This window comes from Gobius niger (assembly GCF_951799975.1).
Source record: "Gobius niger genome assembly, chromosome: 17".
NCBI classification, from domain to species: Eukaryota; Metazoa; Chordata; class Actinopteri; order Gobiiformes; family Gobiidae; genus Gobius; species Gobius niger.
Window position 1 is genome coordinate 16431506 of NC_136868.1, and position 22709 is coordinate 16454214.

Genomic DNA, 22709 nt, shown 5'->3' on the forward strand with positions numbered 1-22709 from the left:
GTGCAATATAGCACATATAGACACTTACACCGACATGTGAACTGTGCGTTTTGCAGTATAGCACTCGTGTGTACATTTGGGCACATACTGAGAAGTGAATAATTCCTCGGGAGACGGCAGACAACAGCTCCCAGGCATGTTGTAGCCCCTGAAGGGTTGCTGTTCCTCTTATCCAATATGTTTTGACTGCAACAGGGGTGTCTGAACATGGAAAATAACAGCTATCCCACTGCGTTTTAGACACCACAAACACAACAATTAATGATTTGGAGCCTGAAGACATCTGCCCAACTGGTTCCCCATTATAGAATACCTTTTCACAGAGGTTCCAAAATCATAGCATTTGCTTTTTTTATTTTTGTAGGATTCACATGCTTTAGAATACATTTTGCAATGATTTGTTTTCCCTCATTAGGATAGTCTTGTCAATTTCATAGAATTAGTTTCCTTTGCTTTTAAATGTTTATAGATGAATCAAAACTTAAAAAATTGTGTGTATTTGATATTTAATGATATTTATCCCAGATAAGCCTACATGTTTTAAGCCAAGTTTAAACCAACATGCCAAAGAGACAATGATACGAGTACAACAATATACATAATATTAATATAATAGTATAATATATAATATAATAACATGAGAACATTATTATCACGGCTGTATTGATATAATCACAGCCTACTTGATAACATTTTGAAAGTAGCAGTTATGGCCAGTCAGATGATCTGGGCTGATTTCTCACCACATGTCCGTGTGTATGTTGGGCCAGACTTTTGGAAGCCTGTATTGATATTGATAATAAATCACGTTTGTAATCTGTTGTAATCTAAAGAAGAAGAACAAAGAAGACATGATACTGCTGCATTCCACATTATACATTTGTGTCTCATGGTGGATCCCTGAAAGCATCCTGCTCAGAGTGGGCTTAAGTCGACTTAACTGCCATTAGTGAAGCTTTATAACGGCGTGTACGCGTGTGCGTGCGCACGGCGCGTGGGTGTGTGCGCGTGTGTGTGGAGGGGTCCGGGACTGCAGCTCTGTGTGGGCTGTTGGGGTGGGGTTAATGAGCTGTTCGATGACCTCTGTCACCCCAAAGGACCGCCTCAGGGAGGGATAGAGACAAACAGGAAGACCGGGTGACAACAGGCTTGTGGTTTGTTGTCACCCATCCTCGATCTGCCCCAGTACCTGTGTATGCGAGGGAAAGAAGTACAAAAAGATACATGAAATCATACGGCAGTCAGTCATGTTGCTATTAATTCAAGTAGTTATTTAGTCTTCTTTTTTTCTAACAACACACTTAGATTTATTTTATATATAGCTATATATAGGCCTAACATATATTATTTGCATTATTATTATTTTTAAATTATGCTATAAATAGCATAATTTGCTATCACAAAATGAAACAGCTATTCAAAAATATTTAGACAATTACAAGAAAACCTCAATAAAAAAAACATTGATGTGTGGCCAAACCATATTCCCGGCCTGAACCGTCTGTTAAAGCGATCAAAACAGGGAGTACACTGCCACCTCCTGGCAGCTCTGTGGAATTGAACAAACATAAATTAGGAAGGGCTACTGTGTGGTAAGACTTCTTGAATATGTTAGAAATTAGAGTGGCAACAGGGATAAAATAGTCTTCTAAATGACGTTTATTCTCGTAACACAATGTATTAGGGATATGCATCTGTGATCTTGAAAAGTCAAAGCAAAGGTTCGCAAACTGTGGTCCAGGTACCAGTGGCTGTACATGGTCTGCTTTAGGTGGTACACAGGCTCCTCTGCAGCTTTGAATTTGAATTCAAAATCAATTTTTTTTTATCCATTGGGAACTTCACTTGCAGAGGAAGGGCCAGTACGGGCACAATAAAAACAGCGCATGCACAGACATACAGCACAACTATCAACATATACTATAATAAAGACATTAAAACATTATTCATCCTAGCTACTTTGTTCATGGTTTAGTCACATTATAGACCTAGTTCAATCCTGTTATGCCTGGCAAAGTGAAGTTAGATCTTTAATTCTAGTGGTGCTCAGAGAATCAAATATTTTTGGTCTCTGGTTAAATTTGTAAACCCTAAATTCAGATTAAGATCAAGTTCATCAACTTTTTCCACTATTATTGTTACACTGGTGTGAATATTTATAGATATGCCCCAATAGAGTTTTCATTGATGTTTTATCTGTAATTTGACACTTTTTGACCCTGTGCACCATTTGGCTGTTGTAATGCGCTATACAAATAACTGATCGTGTTGATCTGTGTGTGCGCTGTAAAAAAGGATAATTTTTATTTTCTAAATAATAGTAACAATGCATTAGTGTTATAGCACCAAGGGTTTGAATGTGCCACAACTTTGATTCTCTGTGTGGGATTTACATGGGGTAGAGTTGACAATAAAGCTAGTTGAACTGAATTTTAGACTATTGTGAATTAATGCCTATATCATCAGCTGTGTATGGAAGAAACATTTGAGCATATAATAAACACTGTCCATATGTTTTTACAACCATTGTTTTTAATAGAAAGATTTCATATTCTTTAAACCAGACAACCAGATGCCAGACATGTTTGAATATATTAAAAAAAGAAAAACAGAACAAAATGACACAAAATGGAATTACATGGTTTAGACAGCGGATTTAGTGGTCGCGTATACAAGTCCTTTTTGTTGCCAAAAAGTGCAAATTCTCCCAAATCTCCTTTAGTCCCCTGCAGCTTTCAACATGTACGATCTGACAGAATTGTTAGTGGGAAATGTTACCAGAGCGGGTTTGTTTAAAAAGTTTTAGAAAGTCCGCACTGCGCTGCAGATTGCGAGTGCCAACCGTATTCTTCCACTTTATACCTCACTGTAATTCACCTAAGAGTTACTTTATGTTACTACCATTTACAAAAGTACAAGGTTTGTCATGATCTTTTAAAAATCACAAATTTAAATAAGACGCACAGTATAGTACAGTGAGTTCAGGTAGTATCCATACCACCTTATTTATTCCCATGTTATTTTTAATCTGATACCAAAAATGTTCAAAGTATGTTCATTATTCTAGGGTTATATAGGCTGTACCTTTCTCCATCGTGAGTAAAGAATGGAATTTACCACCAAAATAAACTTGTTGTACAGGGGCCCAATTTAGTCACGTTAAAAGTTGTGTTAATAGTTTTTCCAAAGCATTTTAAATGTCTGTTTTTAGTGCAGTATTGTAGGACAATTAGAGTTTTTTTTTTTTTAAAGCAAGGAATGGTATGAGTATCAGACAGGTACATAGTAAAAGAAAGAACATTTAAAGAGGTCTGAAAAGTTTCTTAACCATCCATAGTATCATGTCTGTCTCCCATACATTTGGCTTCTAAATCTGCATGGATCCTCGACCCAACCTTTCAGTACAGGGCGTTATTGCAGACAAGGATACTCTGCAGTGCATACACACACTGCATGTTTAACAGTCAGCTCAGATAGCCTTCTCAGAAAGCTTTGCAAATGTTTTTACAGGTTTATTATTCAAGACAAAAGGAGTCTCTCAATACAAGATTTAACAGCCTCCCTCTGACTAGATTAGAAGTGTTAGGAGACCCACCGCAGTGTGGATATGCGTCACAATTCATAAAGGTGACCATTTCTTTGAGTCCAAATAATGTGGCAGCATCAATCACCTTCATACAGACTCCACATATTCAAGTTTCTTACAAATCTAAACTTTTTTTTTTTTTTTTTGCATTTAAATAATTTGCAGTTAGAGAATGTTTACAAGAACAACAAAAACAATAGTGATAACCTTTAAATAAAAGCATACAATATTCAGGATGGCCTTTGACAAAGTGCTTTTAGTTACAATCGCAGAAGCTGAAAAAGGCAGTTGGACAGCGATACACTGGGCCTTTTGAAGTGTCTGTATGAGCGGTTCTCACACAGATGCAGTATGAGCAGGGCAGACGTATACGGCCTACATGAACGCATCGAATGTGTCTGCAGCCTCCAGCTCACCTGCCAACACGACAAACTGGGGATCACAGTATGAAGCTATGGAATGTTTCCTAAATGAGTGTAGGTGACTGCACACTGAAAAGGACGCCTTTTCTCTGTGTTCTTTCTCCTGTCGATTCGCTGGCTGGCCTGTGATCCCAGATCAAAGAGGCCACAGAACTACAAATCCAGAGAGAGAGAAGTGGCGGGAAATAAAGTCTGTGCTTTTCTAACTACAGCTTTTGAAATGTGACTTTTACAGGATTCTCCAGTGGCATCCTTCCTCCCAGCAAACATTTCTCAATCAATAGAGAAATATGCGGATCACAGCCACTGGATAAATAATATAGCTTTAACTTATGAGGGAAATAATGAGTTAAATATGTTTGTGAACAAGAAAGGCATAAACTTGGGGCATCGAGGCAAACAACACTGAGCAGACATCAAATCAAATGCATAGCAGTGTCTTTTCCACCTGAGAATTACATGGAAACAAAAGAGATCCATGTGGCGATCTCCTGTGTTTTACATTTGTTATCAAATGTATGACCCCCAAACACAAAACACATGTTGGTCAGTAAACAGTTGGTCACCAGCTCTGTCTTTAGTCATCCCTGAAATGTACAGCCTATAGCCCCAAAATCTAATCTCTAGATGTGCCAACCTTTGCATCCCCAGAGACAGAGAGACTCCAAGAGCAAACTGCCCCCACTTGGCAGAATGTGGCCAACAGACAGCTGCCGGCCCTCTGAAGGACCCAGGGCAGCCTGTGCGAGTGCCAGAGCCATGCTGTGCATAGTGCCGTCCTGCATATGCTGCACTCATCTTGCTGTGCATCTCAAGCTCAATGGAAAACACACAAAAACACAGTATCAGGTGTCCTGCAAGAGCTAAGCTAAGACTCCCGGTTTTGTCACCGTGCACCAAAGCTCTGTGACTTGGTGGTGGTTATTTTCAGTTATCACTGTCTGCTGCTGCCAGTTGTTCTTGTTTTGTGGCCTTAAAGATAGATTCATAAAGTGTTGATAAGAGCATTAGAAACCAAACACCAAGGTCAATTAAAAAACAACATCATGTACAATAAAGTTTGAGACATTCTGTGTAGCTGTGTCAAAGCAACCTTGGTCTGGGGCTGAGGCATTTGTGGAGCCACAAAGGCGACAGACTGTGGCTGCTCATTAATGTTTCCAAAGTAAAGCTTTATTGACTTAAACAATGTCAGTGCTGACTGTTTTTATTATTCCGTTTTGATCAATGACCTATGGTACAAATATTGGACAAAATGTGTAGTTTTGTGAGTAAGGCACACAGCAGCCTTTAATGTTGCAGCTTCCATTTGTGGGAGTGAGCCTCAGCCCCACACTGCACAATAGCACAGTCTGTATCAATACAAACACAGCTTAAAGCTGCTAAGAGACATCCACACAGCACCACACCGCTCCACTGATCAAACAGTTTTTCTTCTTTAACCCAGTCATGGTCAGTATAAATCACATTTAACCACTGATCTTTCTAATATTTGTCTATTTTTAAATCACCCAAAGTTTAAAAAGGCTGGACAGAATGTGTGGAAAGATAAACAATGACTGCACATTATGACTCAACACCAGGGACTTGCAGTGAGTTTTTGTTGATTATAATCTCTTCACTTGTAATAGAACAGACACTCTGTGAACCATTTAATCTGTTTAGCTTAAGATTCTTGTATGCTTTGGTATTGTTGAACATAAATTCTATGATTTTTCTTTGATTACGTTGCCAAAGGCGAGTGGATGGACTCTTTGTGAGACCACTCTGCTGTAAGCTGATGCTTGTTAGCAGGTGGCTCGAGGTCTCCTGGCCTCCTCCCATAAGCAGGACGAGGACAATAACATTAGTGCAAACTTTAGCTCTCTCAGCTTTAAGCACCAATTCCAGTGCTATCAGGCTTTGTATCCTTTACCCCACCCAAGCACCCAGTTGACCCACCCTCCTGGCACAGCAATCCACACCCTGACCCCCCACACGCATTCATGCACCCTTGTCATATTGTTAAAAATAAAAACAGCTGTAGCGCAACACGTCTTTAGGAAAACAAGAAACAACTGTACATCCTTACACCTCTGATTCTATCGTCCACAAGGACACAAAGAGCGATAGAAAGTAAACTCAAGTAGATATCTGACTCCACACACATTTCTGCATATATTCGAGAGAAGGGCGACTGCATGTGGCTTTATCTGCGAGGCCCAGTCTGGATAAATTATAAACATACTTTTAATACCTCTAGTCTACAGAAATCCTTACTATCTGCAATAGCTGGAGACAAAAGCTTTGGTTAATCAACACATGTAAGACTTTCTACAAAACAATATGGTCCAACAAAACAAAAATGGCTCAAAAAGTGCCAACAGGTGCTGTAAAATTAAAGACATGCAGAGACTAAAGGGTTTGTGTGACCCATACCAAGTACCGCATTCCCCACAGATCAAAGGGAAGCAGATCTTGCAATGGTCTGCCGCACTGTGCAAAAACCTCTATGTATATCATAACATCCAAGCAATATAGCTACTACACTCGCCTACCCGACGATGGCCAACAAGCTTAAAAAGACAAATTATGCAAATCTGGGCCCAGAGAGCTGTAAAGTAAACAAGCAACTGTTCAATGAGCTGTTTTACAATATAGTATTTTTGCTTCCGCGGTACCGTGGTCTATTATCACTGCAGCTCCTTTGAGATTGAGTGTAGTTATGAGAGGAGCTGGTGAACAGATGGGCTAGACATGAAGTTTGTTTATCCAAGCTTGTCCTGAGACCCTCCAGCCTGCCAGCCAGCAACGCATGCCTGTGCACACGCAAGGCAAGTGCGTGCAAAGTGCCCTTTCATTATTTCAACCTCCCTACTTTATATTAAGACATATAGATAACTGGTCCAGGTTTAGTATCTAGGTTCAAGTGCAATCAGTGGGAATAATTGTTTTTCAGGTCACAAACCCAACATTTATCTGAACTGGCTACTCTCTTACAGAGATTTCAACCATTCAGGCTTGAATTATTTGGCAGCTCGTCAACACAACCTGAACTAAACCAGTGCAGCGGTCGCATTCACCTGCCCATAAAGTGTGACTGATCTCGCTTGCAACTGGTTCATTTTAAAAGTACCCGTTTCCGTGACAAAAGCGCTCCCTCCTCAGTAACAAAGTGCATTCACCTGCTTTTCCATTAAGGTGCAACGGACTGATGGTCGAACTACAGCTCTACTAGAGACACAACAGAGTGGGGAATAACTATTCTCAAGGCCTCATATGTTCATTTGAACACAAATATGGGAAATTTGAATATAAAACAAAAATGTCTGTAATATGCACATTAGCTGTGGTATTTTCTCCTCACTCAGGGGTATACCTGGTCCCCATGCCTGCACATGTGTTTAAAGACAGAGAAAGTGGATCGGGCGGGCAGCTTAGGGTCATGTTTGAACAGGCCTTGTCTGACTCAGACAGTGATGATGTGGCCAGAGGGACCCTGCCTGCCACGCACACTCACATATGTACACACATGTAAATACAAAATGCAGTGGACCAGGCGTCATACCCACAGTAACATCAGGCTTTAATATAATAATGCCCCCTCCAGGCTGGTTCGGGGCATAAGAGGACTACAGAGGCAGAGAGAAAAGGCCTGATCTGATCCCCTTCCTGCCTGGAAACGTGGCTGAGCTGGGGGAGATTATTTTTTGGAATGCAACAGACATTGTGAGATCCCCTCCCTTCTCTGCGCCCCTCCCCCTCCACGAGCTGCAGCTGCACTCCGATTTGGCCTACCGACTTGGACAGGTATTTATTGCTCTCTTCATCATACAGGTTGCCTCACGGTTGTGTGGTCCCTAGGGCAAAAAAGATTGGGATAAGCATGATACATAACCCACCTCTCCTCCCTTCCCACCACCAGTCCACTTGCTTTAAATATACCACTGCTCTGTTGGATATCTTTAGTAAAGCTGTGCAAACATAGAAAAGGTGCTCGTCTATGTACTCATAGTACTCATAGTACTCTTTATAATTCTATCATTGGGGTTTCCTGCCATTCTCTTTACCAACTTTTGGTTAAATGCTACCCGCGCCTTGTCACACAAGGACAAAAAACTGCACAAAGTCAAGCACATTCACTCATTCAAGCTCCTTATTGGGTAGTAACTATACACAATGGGGACTTTTATCGAACATTCATACACTTAGCCTTGTTCACCCAAAAGCTACACTCTCTAAAGAAATATGACATCAAGCCTAAAAAGAAAAACCCGATTAGTAAGTACACCTCAGCATAAAGAGGGGACTCATGTCATATCAACACCTGCCATATATACATATCATTGTACAATTATAAAGTGTCAAGTACCCAAAGAAGTCAGCACAATAAAGAGAAACAAAATTAAGACAAAATTAAAATAAAAGAAATTATGAAATTGCAGGATTGTGAGGGATGAGAGGCAACATAGACAAGCCAACAAACAAATTGACGATGGTAGTGCTTTTAAACACAACCCTCCACCCTGCAACGAGCCCCCAGTGACGTGGATTCGACTCAATGCTAATTTGTTTTACAATAAGACAAATGATCAATTACATATTTTATGGAGTAAGTAACACTTCAAACATACCCTTTTCTGATTCTTTCTGGAACATTGAGTGAAAGTGAAAATTGTTGCATCAGATGTTTTTTTCTTTCTTGCATATGCCTTGTTGTGGCAATGTAGTTTCTATGGTAACTGTACATTTCAGACCAGCAAAAGAATAGAAAAGAGTTTTCACAGAGATTTGTCCTCGCTTCACCCGTACAGCAGCCAGAAGGTGCCTGACACCTTGCTTAGAGCTTTGAAGGCTTTGAGGACAAAACCAATAAAATCTAAATCAACTGCATAGTTGCTGAGTTTTTGTAATGAATATACATTTGCCTTAGTCTTTTAAGTGCCAATGTATAAAACCCCAAATATCATAAAGTCTACGGAATGACCCAGAAAGTGGACGTCATGGGTGTGAGATCTGAAGCGTTCTTGCTCTTCAACAGAAAACTCAAGTGCTTGCAAGACTATTCAATTTCTTAAAGAAACAAAAAATCATAATTCGATTTTCCGACACCCTGATTTGGTTTATAGAGGAATCTTTTGTTTTTGTTTTGTTTGTCTTTACGTGTTTCTCCTCTGTACACTCTGCCCTGTCTCACAGGGTGCAGAGTGACTGTGTCCAGCAGTGTGTCCTTGTGCCCTGTATTTTCAGGGCCCTGTGTCTCCTTCCGCCGGCTGCAGCAGGGGACTGTGTGCGTGGGCACTGCACTCCAGCTCTGCCACAGAGCTAGCCTCAGAGCGCCGCCGACCTCGGGGCCCATGAGGCCCCGCTCCAGTGTCCATGCTGGGACTAAGCAGGCTCACAGGGGCCTCCAGGTGATCAGGCTCTCGAACCCGAGGCTTTCGACCGCGGCGGGAGGGGATGCCGTTACAGCCGTCCTTCTTGAGGTGACGATGTAGATGATCCGAGCGAACAAAAGTCTTAAAGCAGCTGGAGCACTGGTAAGGCCGCAGGCCGGTGTGAACGCGCATGTGATTCTTCAGGTCGTAGTTGTGAGCGAAAGCTGCTCCACATTGCGTACAGAGGTAAGGCTTCTCTCCTGTATGCTTCCTCATGTGGACCTTGAGCTTGTCCTGCCTGAGAGACGAGATAAGAATATGATCCAACACAAACATACCAAAAGGTTTCATATAATCAGTGCTTCTAAGTTTACTTTAACTGTCTCAGTTCATCAATCAATCAATCAATCAATCAATCAATCAATCAATCAATCAATCAATCAATCAATCAATCAATCAATCAATCAATCAATCAATCAATCAATCCAAAGTGCTTTCTATAATCATATACAAATAAAATATAAAAATAAAATAAAAAATATATGAAAGCAGAACAAAATGGACCGTAAATATCAAAGCTATAACTTAAAGCTATAACTAGCTAATGTTAGCCGAGCAGCTGCACACAAGTGATGTAATATCAGTTCAGTTTGGTAACTGCACATATTGTGGATATGTGCATATATTTGCAAAATGACAAAATGAAAAAATTTTCAGCCTTAATGATGATTTTCCTAAGATCAAAATCTTTATCACAAATGTTTAAGTGGGTGATAGTGTAGAAAGTATAGTTACAAATATCCAATGTGGCACACACACGCAGAGAGAAGAGAGCTTTCTATCCTCGTGATTGTAAAGTACATGCAAAAGATTGGTGCACAGAAGCAAAAAAACAAACAAACAAACTATTTACAAAGAAACAGTTGAAGGAGGGACACACACAGAAGCTTAGAACGACGTGGCACAGTGACAGAGGTGAATTATTTAAAGGACGGGAGTGATTTATTACAGAGTCAGGCACACTCTTAACCCTGATCAAACAGGATTAAGATTACAATACCCCCTTCCCACCGCCGGCCCATTCAGATACTGGGCTGGCCCTCCCTAACATGCTCGACTTCTGAGTATTTGTAGCCATCCACTTCTATTTAAAGCACAAGCCCGCTGATTAATTAATTAAAGGAATCATTTCAAGGAAAACACGAGGAAATAAAAGGAAAGTCTATGGGATGAGGTTGTATTTGCAGGGAATGGCAGGGATTTCATTAGTCAGATGAAGAGAACGATAGAGGGGGCGTGTGTTAACTACTCTGCCATGGGCAATAATCAACATAACCAGAGATCAAAAGTTCAAATTACTTCATTAGAGCACATGGACCATCCAGGGCCACTAATCCCCTCTCTATCAGGACACATGGCTTTATAGCTGCCCTCCACTGGCTGTTATGACAGAGCCTCAGCCTTGTTTTATAGGACCCCATGCAAGAATTCCAGGACTTTGGCCGGCAGGATGTGATAATAAAACAGACCTTTACATCAATCTGATGACTAGTGTTTGGATATTTAACTAGCACTCTAAAAAAATGTCCTGCTGCTGTTTAACACTGGTTGAAATGCCTTGTTTGGCTTCACTGCTTCAATGCTGCCCTAATGCAGAGCTAAGTTGGTTAGTGCCAATAATCCCTCTGTTGGCTTTGTTGTGTTTACCACTGCTAGGTGATTTGTGTACAGTGCCAGGTTCAAGACTATTAGTACATGTGACATGGGGTAGTCCCTTCATTAATTGGACTTACCTGGTAAAGCGCACTTTGCAGATGGTGCATTCATAAGGTTTTTCTCCTGTGTGCGTTCGGATATGGCGGGGTAGTTTGCCTGCTCCCTGGATGACCTTGGAGCATATGGGGCACTTCTGGAAGGCCTTGGAGCGCATCTTTCGCTCGCCCCCTGCGCCTCCAGCCGTGCCACCTCTCTCCCCTGTCGCCCTTTCTGCTCGGTCTGGGCCAGTGCTGCCCCGTGTTACCCAGAGCGGCTGCAGTCCCTGTGTCACAGCGGCCGAAGCAGGATCCTCGTGCTGTGAGCTATTGAAATAATTCAAGTAAAATTCCACATCAGCTTCATCCCCGTCCCCAAGGTCCTCCCCGGCCTGTACGCGCTTCTTCTGCTGCTCTATGGAGTCCATCATCTGCTGCAGGAGGGCACTGGCTGGACCCTTCTCCCTCACCGACTCTTTGCTCTCATCTTCCATCCCTGCCTCCTGCCCCAGCCTGGACTCCGCGCTGAGATAGTAGTGGCCGTTTTGAGATGGAGGGTAGTAAGTTGAAGAGAGACTCGATCCATTGCCCTGAATTGTGTCACCATCGTCTTCTTCTTCCTCGTCATCATCCTCATCTTCTGGCTCCTGTATGGGGGCCTGGGCCAGGGCCAAGGCGAGTGGCGAGTAATACTCCCCTGGGCCGTTGAGAACCCCATTACTAGGTATTCCCCCGTTACCATTGTTAAAGTGCAGATGTGTGGGCAGGTCCCTGAGCTCAGGAGTGCTGCAGCTGCTACTCCAGTACGCCCCCCTCTGGAAAGACTCTAAATATTCTAGGGCACGCAACCGATTTCCCTTGTCCTTTCCACCGCAGCCCTTACCCCCATCGTCATCCTTCTGATCACAATCCATCTGTACAAAAATAAACACAAGAGAAATAGAACGATGAGACAAAAATGTAGACATATTTGTTATAATACACAATGAAGTCATTCACTCTCATAAGATCATACAAAGTCACACAGTGCGCGCCTGTGAGCTTGTGTCAGGAAGCAACATATACTTTCAAGATGCTTGTGTAACAATGACATTTCGCTGGAGTTCAGCCTGGTAAGTTAGAAGCTTAGATGATATTTCAACACAATAAAAGAGAGAAACTATATTTGCAGATTGTGTTCAATATGTTTAGGTGAACAATAAAATGTATTTAGAAAGACATGTAGAAATGTAGAAAGCCTTTGGGAGGCTACAGGGGCTGGAAATTCTTGTGTGTGAAAATGGATAGAAATGTCCATTGCTAGGTGCATAGGATGGTGTGGAGTTCAAACCACCAACCTTCGGATTAGTGCAATGGTGGCCAAAGTGCGGCCTGGGGGCCAAATGCGGGCCTCAGAGCAATTTTTGGTGGCCCTCAAGCTTCTTGTTGAATTGGCACATGTACTATCTCGTGAGAGATAATACATTTAACAACAAGTTTCATAATTTCACTCAATTTTACATCAAAAAGTAACATTATTGTGGGAAAGAGCTCGTCGCTCTTGTTCCAAGCCTAAACAAAAGTGTGGACATACGTTAAAACTCACTCAATTTAAATTTTGATCACCGATCAGTGGCCCTCCACACCGTTTACACTTCCATATGTGGCCCTCAATGAAAAAAGTTTGGACACCCCCATTGGTGTGTCAAGTTTATCTCAAAGGAGTGTATCTTTGGACATGTTAAATAAAAAGATATGTTCCGCAGTGGAGCCACTGAAGGTTATGCATCAAAACCTACTATCATAATGTGGTGTTGTTATTCAGATATGATGCGAAGTATGGCCCTGTTATGTATGTCTGCCATCCGCTGAAGAGCAGAGTGTCCTTACACACTCAGACACATTACTGGTTCAGCATGAGTAAGTGTTGAAGTAACTCTAAAGCTGTGGGCGTATTTCAGGCTGAGTGAGAAAAACTGACGATGATATAAGCTTCCCTCTGCGCTTGGTTAATACAGGGTTGGTCCAAAGACCAGACACCTCATGACCACCAAGGCTAAGTCAGGTTACAAAAGCTACCATGTACTACGCAAACATGAATTATACATAATTCAAATTTAAGCACAACCCATGGATTAAAGTAGGACTAGCCTGACTGAAATCGCTTTAACATTAAAGATGTGTTTTAGTATTTTCTGTTTTGAAGAGAGAGTTTGTATTATGAGTGTGTGATCAGACAGCATAGGATCAAATAATCTCATTCTTATTTGTGGCTTCGTACCGATGGTGAGAGCACTTTTGTGTCCAGTAGGTGAGTACAGACATCTTGGACGGGTGGGATCTCCAGTAGGCGTGCAGCAGCGAGGATGTCAGCAACACTGCTGTGACTGACCGTAAGTGTGGCCGTGTAGGCAAACTCCAGCAGTGCACCCAGAGCCTCGGCTCCCACAAAGTCGATGTTGTAGATGTTTTGTTGGTCAGCTACGGCCCCAGAAGTGAAGAGCTTCTGAAAGTAGGAGCTGCATGAGGCCAGGACAGAGCGGTGAGCGGGAAACTCGCGCTCTTGTGCGACCAGTAGCACGTCACAGAGTAACCCACTGAGGCGCTGCTTGTTGAGGCTACCCAGGATGTCTGCGCTGTGCTCGGGGAAAGGGATGCCTACGGAACCCTCCTCTGCCTCTCCACACCCCCCTTGGCCTCCTCCACAGCCGCTCACCGGGACCCTGAGCCGCCTGCCCCCCCTCCCTCCGGCTCCCGACGACATCTTCCACCAGCCTGCCGCCGAGCCGCCCAGCACAGCCCCCACCCGCGTATCCGTCCTGCCGTCGGTCCGTCTGCCTGTCTGCACACAACAAGAACAGAAAGAGGAGGCCATTAACATACCATCTATATAATACACTCAAGAGCAGACACAGCATATCAAGTAAACACACCCAATAAGTATATACACAACATTTCATATACACAACAACAAAAAAGTCATTTACCAAGCATTGACTCATGAGTAGGGTGTACAAAAGTGAATCAGCAACATTACAGTTTTACATTTTTTTTACTCACGCAGCAGTCCTTCATTTGGTGCCCTTATAGCGTAATACAGGCAATTTCAAATGAATGAATAAATTAGGTAAAAATGCCCACAGTTATATGCTATTTTACAGCTTGCAGTCGCCATTTTGCACATGTCTTGATAAGCTAGCTTAAAAGAGTTAAAAAATAATGACGGTAGCTAATCAGCTGTGTGGTAACTCATGAACAGATAACTTTTAGAAACTATATATATATATAACTATATATAAACCAAAAAGTTATAAATGCATTTAAGTGTTATGGTCAGCCTCTGTCGTGCCTTGAAACTCTTGATATATATTTTTTTTTAAAGTCAGTGGAGATTCTGAATAGGACTTTTCCACTTTTCTGAACCAGAGCAAAACAGAGGGTGGGCATAACAGTTGAGAACATTTGCTGAAAGTCTCTTCACCCCCTTTCACCCCAAAAAAATCCTAAGAGCTAAAAAACAAAACAAACAAAAAATCTTAAAAATAAGCAACTACATAAAGAATTGTACCTGTGAAAGACATATTCATTTAAATGTCTACAAGCCAAAAGTCTTCCATGCGTATAATCTAAAGTAGTTACATTTAGAGCTGCAACTTGTTTGGAGCACAGTCAAAGCATGGATAAAGATGGTAGAATGATATGAGCAGATAGAAAAAAACACACTTGACGGGAGTGGTCTCCAGGAATTCACTGGCACCTAAGGGGAAAGGGCTCATTCGAACATTTGTCGACTTTGACTATATAAAAGTATGGCTACGTGTCACATTGCGACTATAAATCTTAAACTATTTACCGAGGGGTGAAAGGTTGTGTTTGAACCCCCCACTAAGACACTTGTCACTTGCCTGAGCAGGTGGCTGTTGCCTATTTCCTTATACACACCTTGCTAGGGGTGTGTGCACGCACTTGTGTAAGAAACCAAGTAAGAGGTCATGGAGGACAGATAGGCAGAGGGCAGCGGGGATCAGAATGCATGCTGGGGGCTGGGGAGTACAACTTGTGCACTCTGTGTCGGTTAAAGAAAGGGGGAGGACTGCCAGAAATTACCCTGTGGCAAAAACCCGAACATAGGAAGAGCACATGCACCAGGCTGTGAGGGAACCGCATTAAAAAGGGAGGTTGTCAATCCGGTCTGAGCTGGTTACCCCACCCTGTACTGTGTGCCAAGTTTCAGGAAAGGCTGCCCCCTCGCTCACGTGTGGGGGGAGATTAAAATGATCGACTGAAGCCGGCACAGTGGGAGGAGGGTTTCAGCAGGACAAGCCATCCTCAATTTGTCAATTAACAAACATACAAATGCATACTAAAACAGGATGTCAATAGCATCACAGTGCACAGAAGGCCACATATAGAACAGTCTTCCAGCTCCACGTGCTGTTAGATCCATCCAGCACCATGTAGTCTTTTGCTCAAAACAGATGAGCGGTTCAAATGGCATTCGTTCAGTTCTGCCTTGGTATTTTTGTGGCAACACCCCTGTACCAAACCTGCCTAACCTGGCACCCGGCTCCCGTTTCAACCTGAACACTACCTTCAGTAGAATCCCTCTGCTGTGCTCACTTGTCTAAAACGGCTAAACATCTCCACTCCTTAGATTTGGCACCAAGTCAGCTCTACCCACAGGTCACACTTAGGTAAAGCCTTTAAAAAGACTTCAGGAGGAGAGCAGGATTTTAACAAGCTACCTCCTCATTAGGATCCTTTAAGTAGGTCACTAATTGTTTACATTTAAGCAAAAAATAAAAAGCATTATTCACAATTAAAATATAAATATGTATATATTTATATATATATATATGGCAAAGGGTAGGCCATAAGTATAAAAGCATTTCAGAACTAACAATAGTTTATGACACTGGTGGTACTGCATACATTTTAATCTTGAATGTCTGTACCAATCTGTAAACATTTTAAGCTTGATAGGGTAGATAACTCTACAACCTGATAAAGATAAAACACAAATTCACATAGATGGTAAAACGTGGCAAAAGCAAATGTTACTATCCTCTCCTCATATGAATATGTTGGAGGAGTGGGAGTGGACCAAGGACAAAGAAACAAGGTGGGACGAGTAGGAGAGAGGCTGACTGAGGCAGAGGCAGCAGAGAGAGCAGCAGAAAGGGCGAGCGCATGGCGACCGGTCATGTCCTCTGCAGGTGGAAATAGATCTCTGTGAGCCCATCCAGTCCAGAGCCAACCTCCTTTTCTTTCTCACAGTCAAACAGAGCACCTGCACTGCGCGCAGAGTGTATGTGTTATCCCCCTCACCTACACAGCTGACCCTGGGTCAGGGCTTTGTGGTAAAGACGCTGAGCTGAGATAAAACACGCACACACACATTGCCAATGGGACGACAACACAGCGAGGAGGAGCCACCTGTCCCCGAATGACCTGCAAAGACGACCAAGAAAAAGAAACAGTGCAACAAACCTGATCCTGACACCTCCTCATGGCTTGAAACATTTCTTATCACTAATTCATGCCTGTGGGTGACAAGGCCCGCAGCCCAGCACAATGGCTCCCAGCTGTCCGTGTCCCTGACACTGGACTTCAGGTAGGGCCCTCTCTCACGCCTGGGCTATGGGCTTCTGAGCCTGCTTTGCAAGTCAAACCGTCACTTCAGTTCAGCTTGTCCCGCCCTCATTACCTCCACCTTGTCCTCAACGTACCTCTACCCCTTACCATATATATCTACTGAGATATTACAATGAGGCAGAAGAGACACCACAACCAACGGCCTCCTGTACGAGAGGGCACTTTCAGTTTGACTGCTTCATCAGTTCATTCTACTCTAGGTTTTCCTCATCAACTGTATAGGCACATCATTGATACACACAAATGACTGATTTTTCTCCTAAAAACAGTAGCAGAAGCCGTAGTGCTCTCGAGTGCTTTTATTATTAATGTTAGCATCTGGTACAACATAATCTTCAGTGTTACATACCAGTCATTCTTTAATACAAAGGCACAAGCGGTTAACCCTGTGCAACTTCTGATGTGCCTTATCTAAGGAGGCTGATATGAACAGTAAACTGACAATCATGCATTTCAGAGCAAGACAAGATACTTGTTTGGCCCTTAACAACGTTCTGTCATTGCTGTCCTCATTTCACTATCTCCACTGCTTCTATGGCAACAGTTGACAGTAACACGCCCCTGCACAAGGGATCCACAGAATGAAGCGGGTTCAAGGTTGAACTGAAAGGATATTGCAAGATAATAAGATATGGGGAGGGGTCGCTGTTCCTTGGAAAAGTGGATTTAGTGCATGGCCAAGTGACTCACTGGTACCACTAGTGGAAGGAAACCTGATTGGTCATTTTGGCAGCAAAGCAGGAAGAAAGCAAGTGGCTGATAAAACTGAAGTTGCAAGAGCTGGTCTAAAAAACTAACCAGGAAACAGTGCCAAGAGGGAGACACAAAGCCAGTGAAAAAGTAGTGGGTGAGGCAGGGCGTTAAAATCACACACATAAGTCCTTAGCCTATGGTGGCTTAGGAATCTGGCTCAGATGTCAATGATAAACTCAGCTTTCATTGAGTTACCCGGTGTAACCTCAGTCAATAAGAGGAGCGGGAACTAACTACACACACAAGTGGGGCAAAGTTTGATATGACAGAACTAGTGGGAGTTTTATGATCGTCATGTAAAGTACTTTGCACATAATAAAAAAGTAAAATGGAAAGAGATTTTTTGCTGGTATTGCATTATAGTTTTTCTTGCTTGTCCCTCTCATACAAGACAAGCTGCTGTCAACAAACGCCCCCATCCCACAAAAGTACATATCAAACAAAACCTATAGTATAATTTACCATTTTGTGAAGTTAGAAAGCACTTGACATTGCATGTGCTGTCAGTCGGTTTGTCATGAAACCACATCAACAGTTCTTTTAACTTGAGTAACAGGCTCTATCACTGCATCGCTGCCAACCAGGAAGTGTAACCATATCTTTAGAAGCAGCGTTAGACAGAAGCACTAGCCGAACCTCGTATGTTGGCCGGTTGGACGTGCGGGGCAGCCCAAAGCGCCGCGGACCCCGCTCTGTGCACGCACCGCCTGACGAGGAGAGGACACTTCCTGTGAGTGTGTGGCAGCCGTGTAACAGAACCCACTGTGTTATCAGATGACCAGCTCTATGCGCGCTGTCCCAACTGTCTGACCCTCCTCCTTCCTCTCATCTGTCGCTCTCATCTCATCGTTGCTCCATCTTAGCTGCCCGTACCCACCGCTTCACCCACTTCCCCTTTCCACTGCTGAGATGGCAAATCATGGCAGTCCCACCCCGCGTCTCAATATCCTCCAATACAACCCACTCATGTTCTCTTAAGTATCAAGCCGAGCCAAAATCGACAAGCGGACAGTGTCAGATTGGTCACCTTACTCCATGCTGGCCTTTCAGCTTAATTAAGACAAGCTCCTATCCCGTGTCCTTCACTACTGTTGAAACACATTTTGTGCATATCATCGATCATTCAAATCCACGATCAAGCACATGTTAAAAGCAAAGCCCAAGCTTCCGTAAAAAACACATCTTGGTATCCTCCTCCCTAGTCTAATTTGATCAGGTTGTGCTGGCCTCTCCATAATAAATGCCCCTGAGGAGAACAGAAGAAGCCCCTTTACTGCCCCTAAACTCGCGCAAAACAACAGAAAAACAACAGAGAGGGGTCTGTCTGCCTGCTTAACCAGTCTGGAAGCTGTGGTATACAGAGCAGCTGACCAGGGGAACTGAATACAAGTGGGAAGTTAAGCTACAGCTACAACTGCTTATGTGAGAGCCCTTTTCCGCACACGCTTTATGGGGATAGAAGTGAAAGAGGCAAGACCTGCAAAGAATAGATTCATAGATATGGTTTCATTATAAAAGTTTAATTTAAAAAGTACGATAGTTTCAATTATAGTCTTTCGAAAGCAAAAACTGCGTGAGAGGTTTATTACCATGTAATAAAAGGATTCATGACAAATTTGTTGCAGAGAACAGGGTTAATGCACATCGGTGAAGGACACACCTCATGATAAATGTATAATAAATAAAGTATACACATGTAATATGAGAGTATTACATATACAAGGTAAAGAGCAAAATGCATAAGTTCTAAATTGCTGTATAAGGCTGAATAATAATTAGTAATTTATGGCATTTTCATATCCAACACCTAAAAAAAAAGATGATTTACTACATGTAATATTCCTCTCAAGGATAAACCATATTTAACACCGTTATGACATATCACATGTTATTCTCTCTCATAGTACACATTACAGACCAACCCATGAATGGTGGATCTGTCATTGTTTGTTACTTGAAATGCCATTTGTACACATATCTACAACATAACTATTGGATCCCTTCATCTGGAACACGTTACTATATAGTTTGAGTTCAAGAGCCTATAGTTAAATGTTGCGGTGGGGAGAGACCAGAAAACTATGGTTTCAGTTTTAAAAATGGTGATTTTCTTTTTTTCACTAGTTTACGGTTAATATGTCTGTAATAAATTGCCTGACGCACATGAAACAAAAATGAGGCAAAGGTTAGATGTTTTCTCTGTTGTAAATTTGTTGACTAAAGTATGAAAAAGTGGTGGTATTATTTAATCACAAAGGTGTGATTCTGGTCAGTTGAATGGACTTTAAGCCACAATATTAATGTGGCAACCTGTCTTTAAACCAAAAACATATGTGGATATTCTGAATGATTATTTCTCTCAAAAACAGAGATTTGCCCCCGTCTGAAATTCTGACTGGAAAATCTATGATCTCACTAACGCAAACACTTAAAACCTAAACAAACATACATGTAAAGAGCGAAGTGCCATCCCGTGTGGAGTCCCGCGCTATAGAGCCAGCATTTCACTCTCAAATGAAGCCCCAAACTGCCACGGAGACATCACGCAACCTGTCTCCTCTGTCTGCCTGAACCTGCTCGTTTGGGCCGGCGTGGTGTAGGCACAAACATAGACGAATATCAAACTGTATTCAGCCTCACCGCCAAATTGATGGGTGGTGTCTTGGACCAGCCCACAGCCACTGAAGTCCCCTGCAATTCCCCCGGAGTCTATTGTTGGTAACACAGGCACACATGCATGGCCAGTAAGTCGAGTCAAAAAAAAAACACACATGGCGTCCTAGTTTAACCCCATGCAGGAATTTACTAACAATGTTTTTGTTTTTTTTCTATACGTAGCCAGAGGAGTGTGTCAGAACAGTATGTGCTACAACTAATCTTAATAGACATCTTGTGAATTGCGTTGACTTCTTTAAGCTTTAAGAGGAAGCATTCCATGCATTTTCCCAGCACCAGGGCGTCTTCATGCTCACAGTTTGTCATGTACCCTCTCCATGCCCACACGTTTAAAAAACAAGTTGGACTAGTATGCAAAACAAAAAAAATATGCTTTGGGTGATCAAGTGAAGAAGCCTGAGGGGGTTTCTGTAAACTTGCTACGCCATGAGGATTCAGGAACAAACTATAAAAACACACGACAATGGAAATTACCATCTGATTTTAACAAAATGATGGTGAGGATGAGTGGACCAGAGAAAGATGCCATGACAGAGCCAGATTCAACCAACAGACGTAGTCGCTGAATCTACATTTTAATATAGCGTTATTTCTCCAGCACTAGCACAAAGTTGTCACTCGATGTGACACTTACTCCCCTTCACCGTGAGGAGACTATACTGAGGTTTCTCAAGTCATAGGCAGACTGCAGTCACTCAAAACCATACCTGTGCCCACTCAGCACTATGGGCACGGTTGCAGAGGCAGGCTAACATTAGCGATGGTGGTTTACACAGAAGTACCTGAACGCCCCTAAAAGCAGAAGTACAGGATGTGCGACTGTCTTTGCCTCTCACTACACTATTAATAGCAGCTTTTTAATCACAGCGGTAGAAGCAAACACTTCATGAAAAATGATTTATTGTGATGTTAAAAAAAAAAAAAACTTTTCTCAGTTTTGTGTTGTATGCAGCATCTTACACTCTGCAATGACCTATTTGCCATCCCCTTTTATCTGCAAGTGGGTCAAGAACTCTGAACTCAAACTCCTTCTTTCTAAAACAAATAACATTCATCAATACACGTTTCCCTGCACATCTCCAGTCAGTCTTACTCTAACATTACAGTGCCCGTATGTCTCGAGAGTGCTTACCGAATAGGCAGAAAGAGTTGCTCTTGCCCAGTGTGCCTCCCTTGCCTGCTGGCCAGCCCTGTTACCTCTGTCTCTGGGCAGGACGACAGCTTTACCAGACAGGAAACTTGCAAGTGGCCCTAGTCATACAGGCAAGCCCTTGCCTGATCCCACACAAACAGACACCTACCCCCCTCCCATCCAAACACAACACCACCCCCCTTTATTTTCGTCCCACAACTGGGCTCTGCATCCCCTGCTCTCATTGGCCTGACAGCTCCTCGCTCACCACACCTCCTCGTTGGGATAGGCTGGCAGCAGTTCCCTTTCCTGGATGGCCGAAGGCAAAGCACTCTGGGATATAGAGTTCCAAAACCTCATTTGACCTGCTTTAAGGCTCTTGTTGTGAACTACAGTTCCCTGCTCTGGATGTCCTCGCCGCCCCCTTGGTCTCCGAGCCTGCTCTAACGTAAGCACTCTGGGCTGAATTATACACTACAGTATGTTGCTAGCAGGCTGCCAGGTATTAAAGTACAGACTAGCCATCAACCAAGGCCCAGTTCCATTCGCCACAAACACAGACAATTCAAACTATTTGCACTGCATCATTGTAGATTATTTCAGCACCAGGTGACATTTCACACAACTGTGCACTTTTAATATGCCTTACACCAAAACAATAAGCTGTCACCACAACAACCTCATGCTCAAGGTAAGCTCCTCGCCCTCACCCCATCGCCATTGTCCCAAAAAGTTATGACAACGGCCATTATAATAATACTTTCTTCTTCTCTTGCACAGTACCCGCACCCTCTCTTGAGAGCCCCCACCCCACCCCACCCCCCCTCCTCCTCTAAGTGCTTCCACCTGCCTGAAAAGTTAATGCCTTGAACACATCCTATAAACTTTATCTCAGGACTCCCGAGAGGGACAGGGCAGTACAGAGGAAGTACTTTAGGAGGATTAAAAGAGGAACCTTACAGCATGGGAGTGCAGCAGAGACCCACCTACCTCTCTCCTGTCCGGGCAGCCCCCCCACCCTGTTCTCCTCTGTCCCCCTCCTTCACTCCTGTCTCTGTGCTCTCCTCCTTTGCCCTGGTCCCCTCTGGTTCGACAGGCCCAGGGCAGCCAGCAATGAGATGCCAGGGTGTCTTTTTGCTCACCTGCGATGGCCGTGGTGCTGCTTGTTTTGGGTTAGCTCAGCCCTCTCCTCTCCTCCTCTCTCTGGAGCTCTCTCTCTCTCTCTCCCAGAGTGTTGTGCAGCTTAAAGCCCTGTATGCGCTAACCAAGCAGCAGCAGATCAACTCAATTCCCTTCCTGGTTTCTGGAGGGCAAAGAGGTCCCTCCCTTTCTCCCTCTCTCTCTCTCGCTCTCTCCCCCTCTCTATCACGCTGGCTCTCTCTCTTAAAGACACAGCAT

General features: G+C 43.1%; 1 protein-coding gene across 3 annotated transcripts; it reads right to left on the reverse strand.

Annotated features, from left to right (window-relative positions):
- Positions 1–2512: 2512 nt before the first annotated feature.
- Positions 2513–22702, reverse strand: zbtb7a (zinc finger and BTB domain containing 7a). 3 transcript variants are annotated; one of them, XM_079574775.1, is made up of 4 exons: positions 22454–22702; positions 13377–13937; positions 11159–12030; positions 2513–9663 (listed from the first exon to the last, which is right to left on the reverse strand). In XM_079574775.1, exons 2-4 carry the CDS (start codon positions 13857–13859, stop codon positions 9234–9236), a joined length of 1785 nt encoding a protein of 594 aa, XP_079430901.1. In that variant the 5' UTR covers positions 13860–13937; positions 22454–22702; the 3' UTR covers positions 2513–9233. The 3 variants fall into 3 exon arrangements, with proteins under 3 accessions (XP_079430901.1, XP_079430902.1, XP_079430903.1); XM_079574776.1 differs by lacking the exon at positions 22454–22702 and adding an exon at positions 21312–21498; XM_079574777.1 differs by lacking the exon at positions 22454–22702 and adding an exon at positions 18140–18265.
- Between the last annotated feature and the right edge of the window lie 7 nt (positions 22703–22709).

Bases quoted from the DNA above. Each gene is read 5' to 3' on its own strand.
- zbtb7a (XM_079574775.1), bottom strand. From the start codon at position 13,859: ATGTCGTCGGGAGCCGGAGGGAGGGGGGGCAGGCGGCTCAGGGTCCCG. The intron at 12,031-13,376 runs GTACGAAGCCAC...ATTTTTGTACAG, and splicing joins CAAAAGTGCTCTCACCATCG to ATGGATTGTGATCAGAAGGA. The intron at 9,664-11,158 runs GTAAGTCCAATT...CTCGTCTCTCAG, and splicing joins TGCAAAGTGCGCTTTACCAG to GCAGGACAAGCTCAAGGTCC.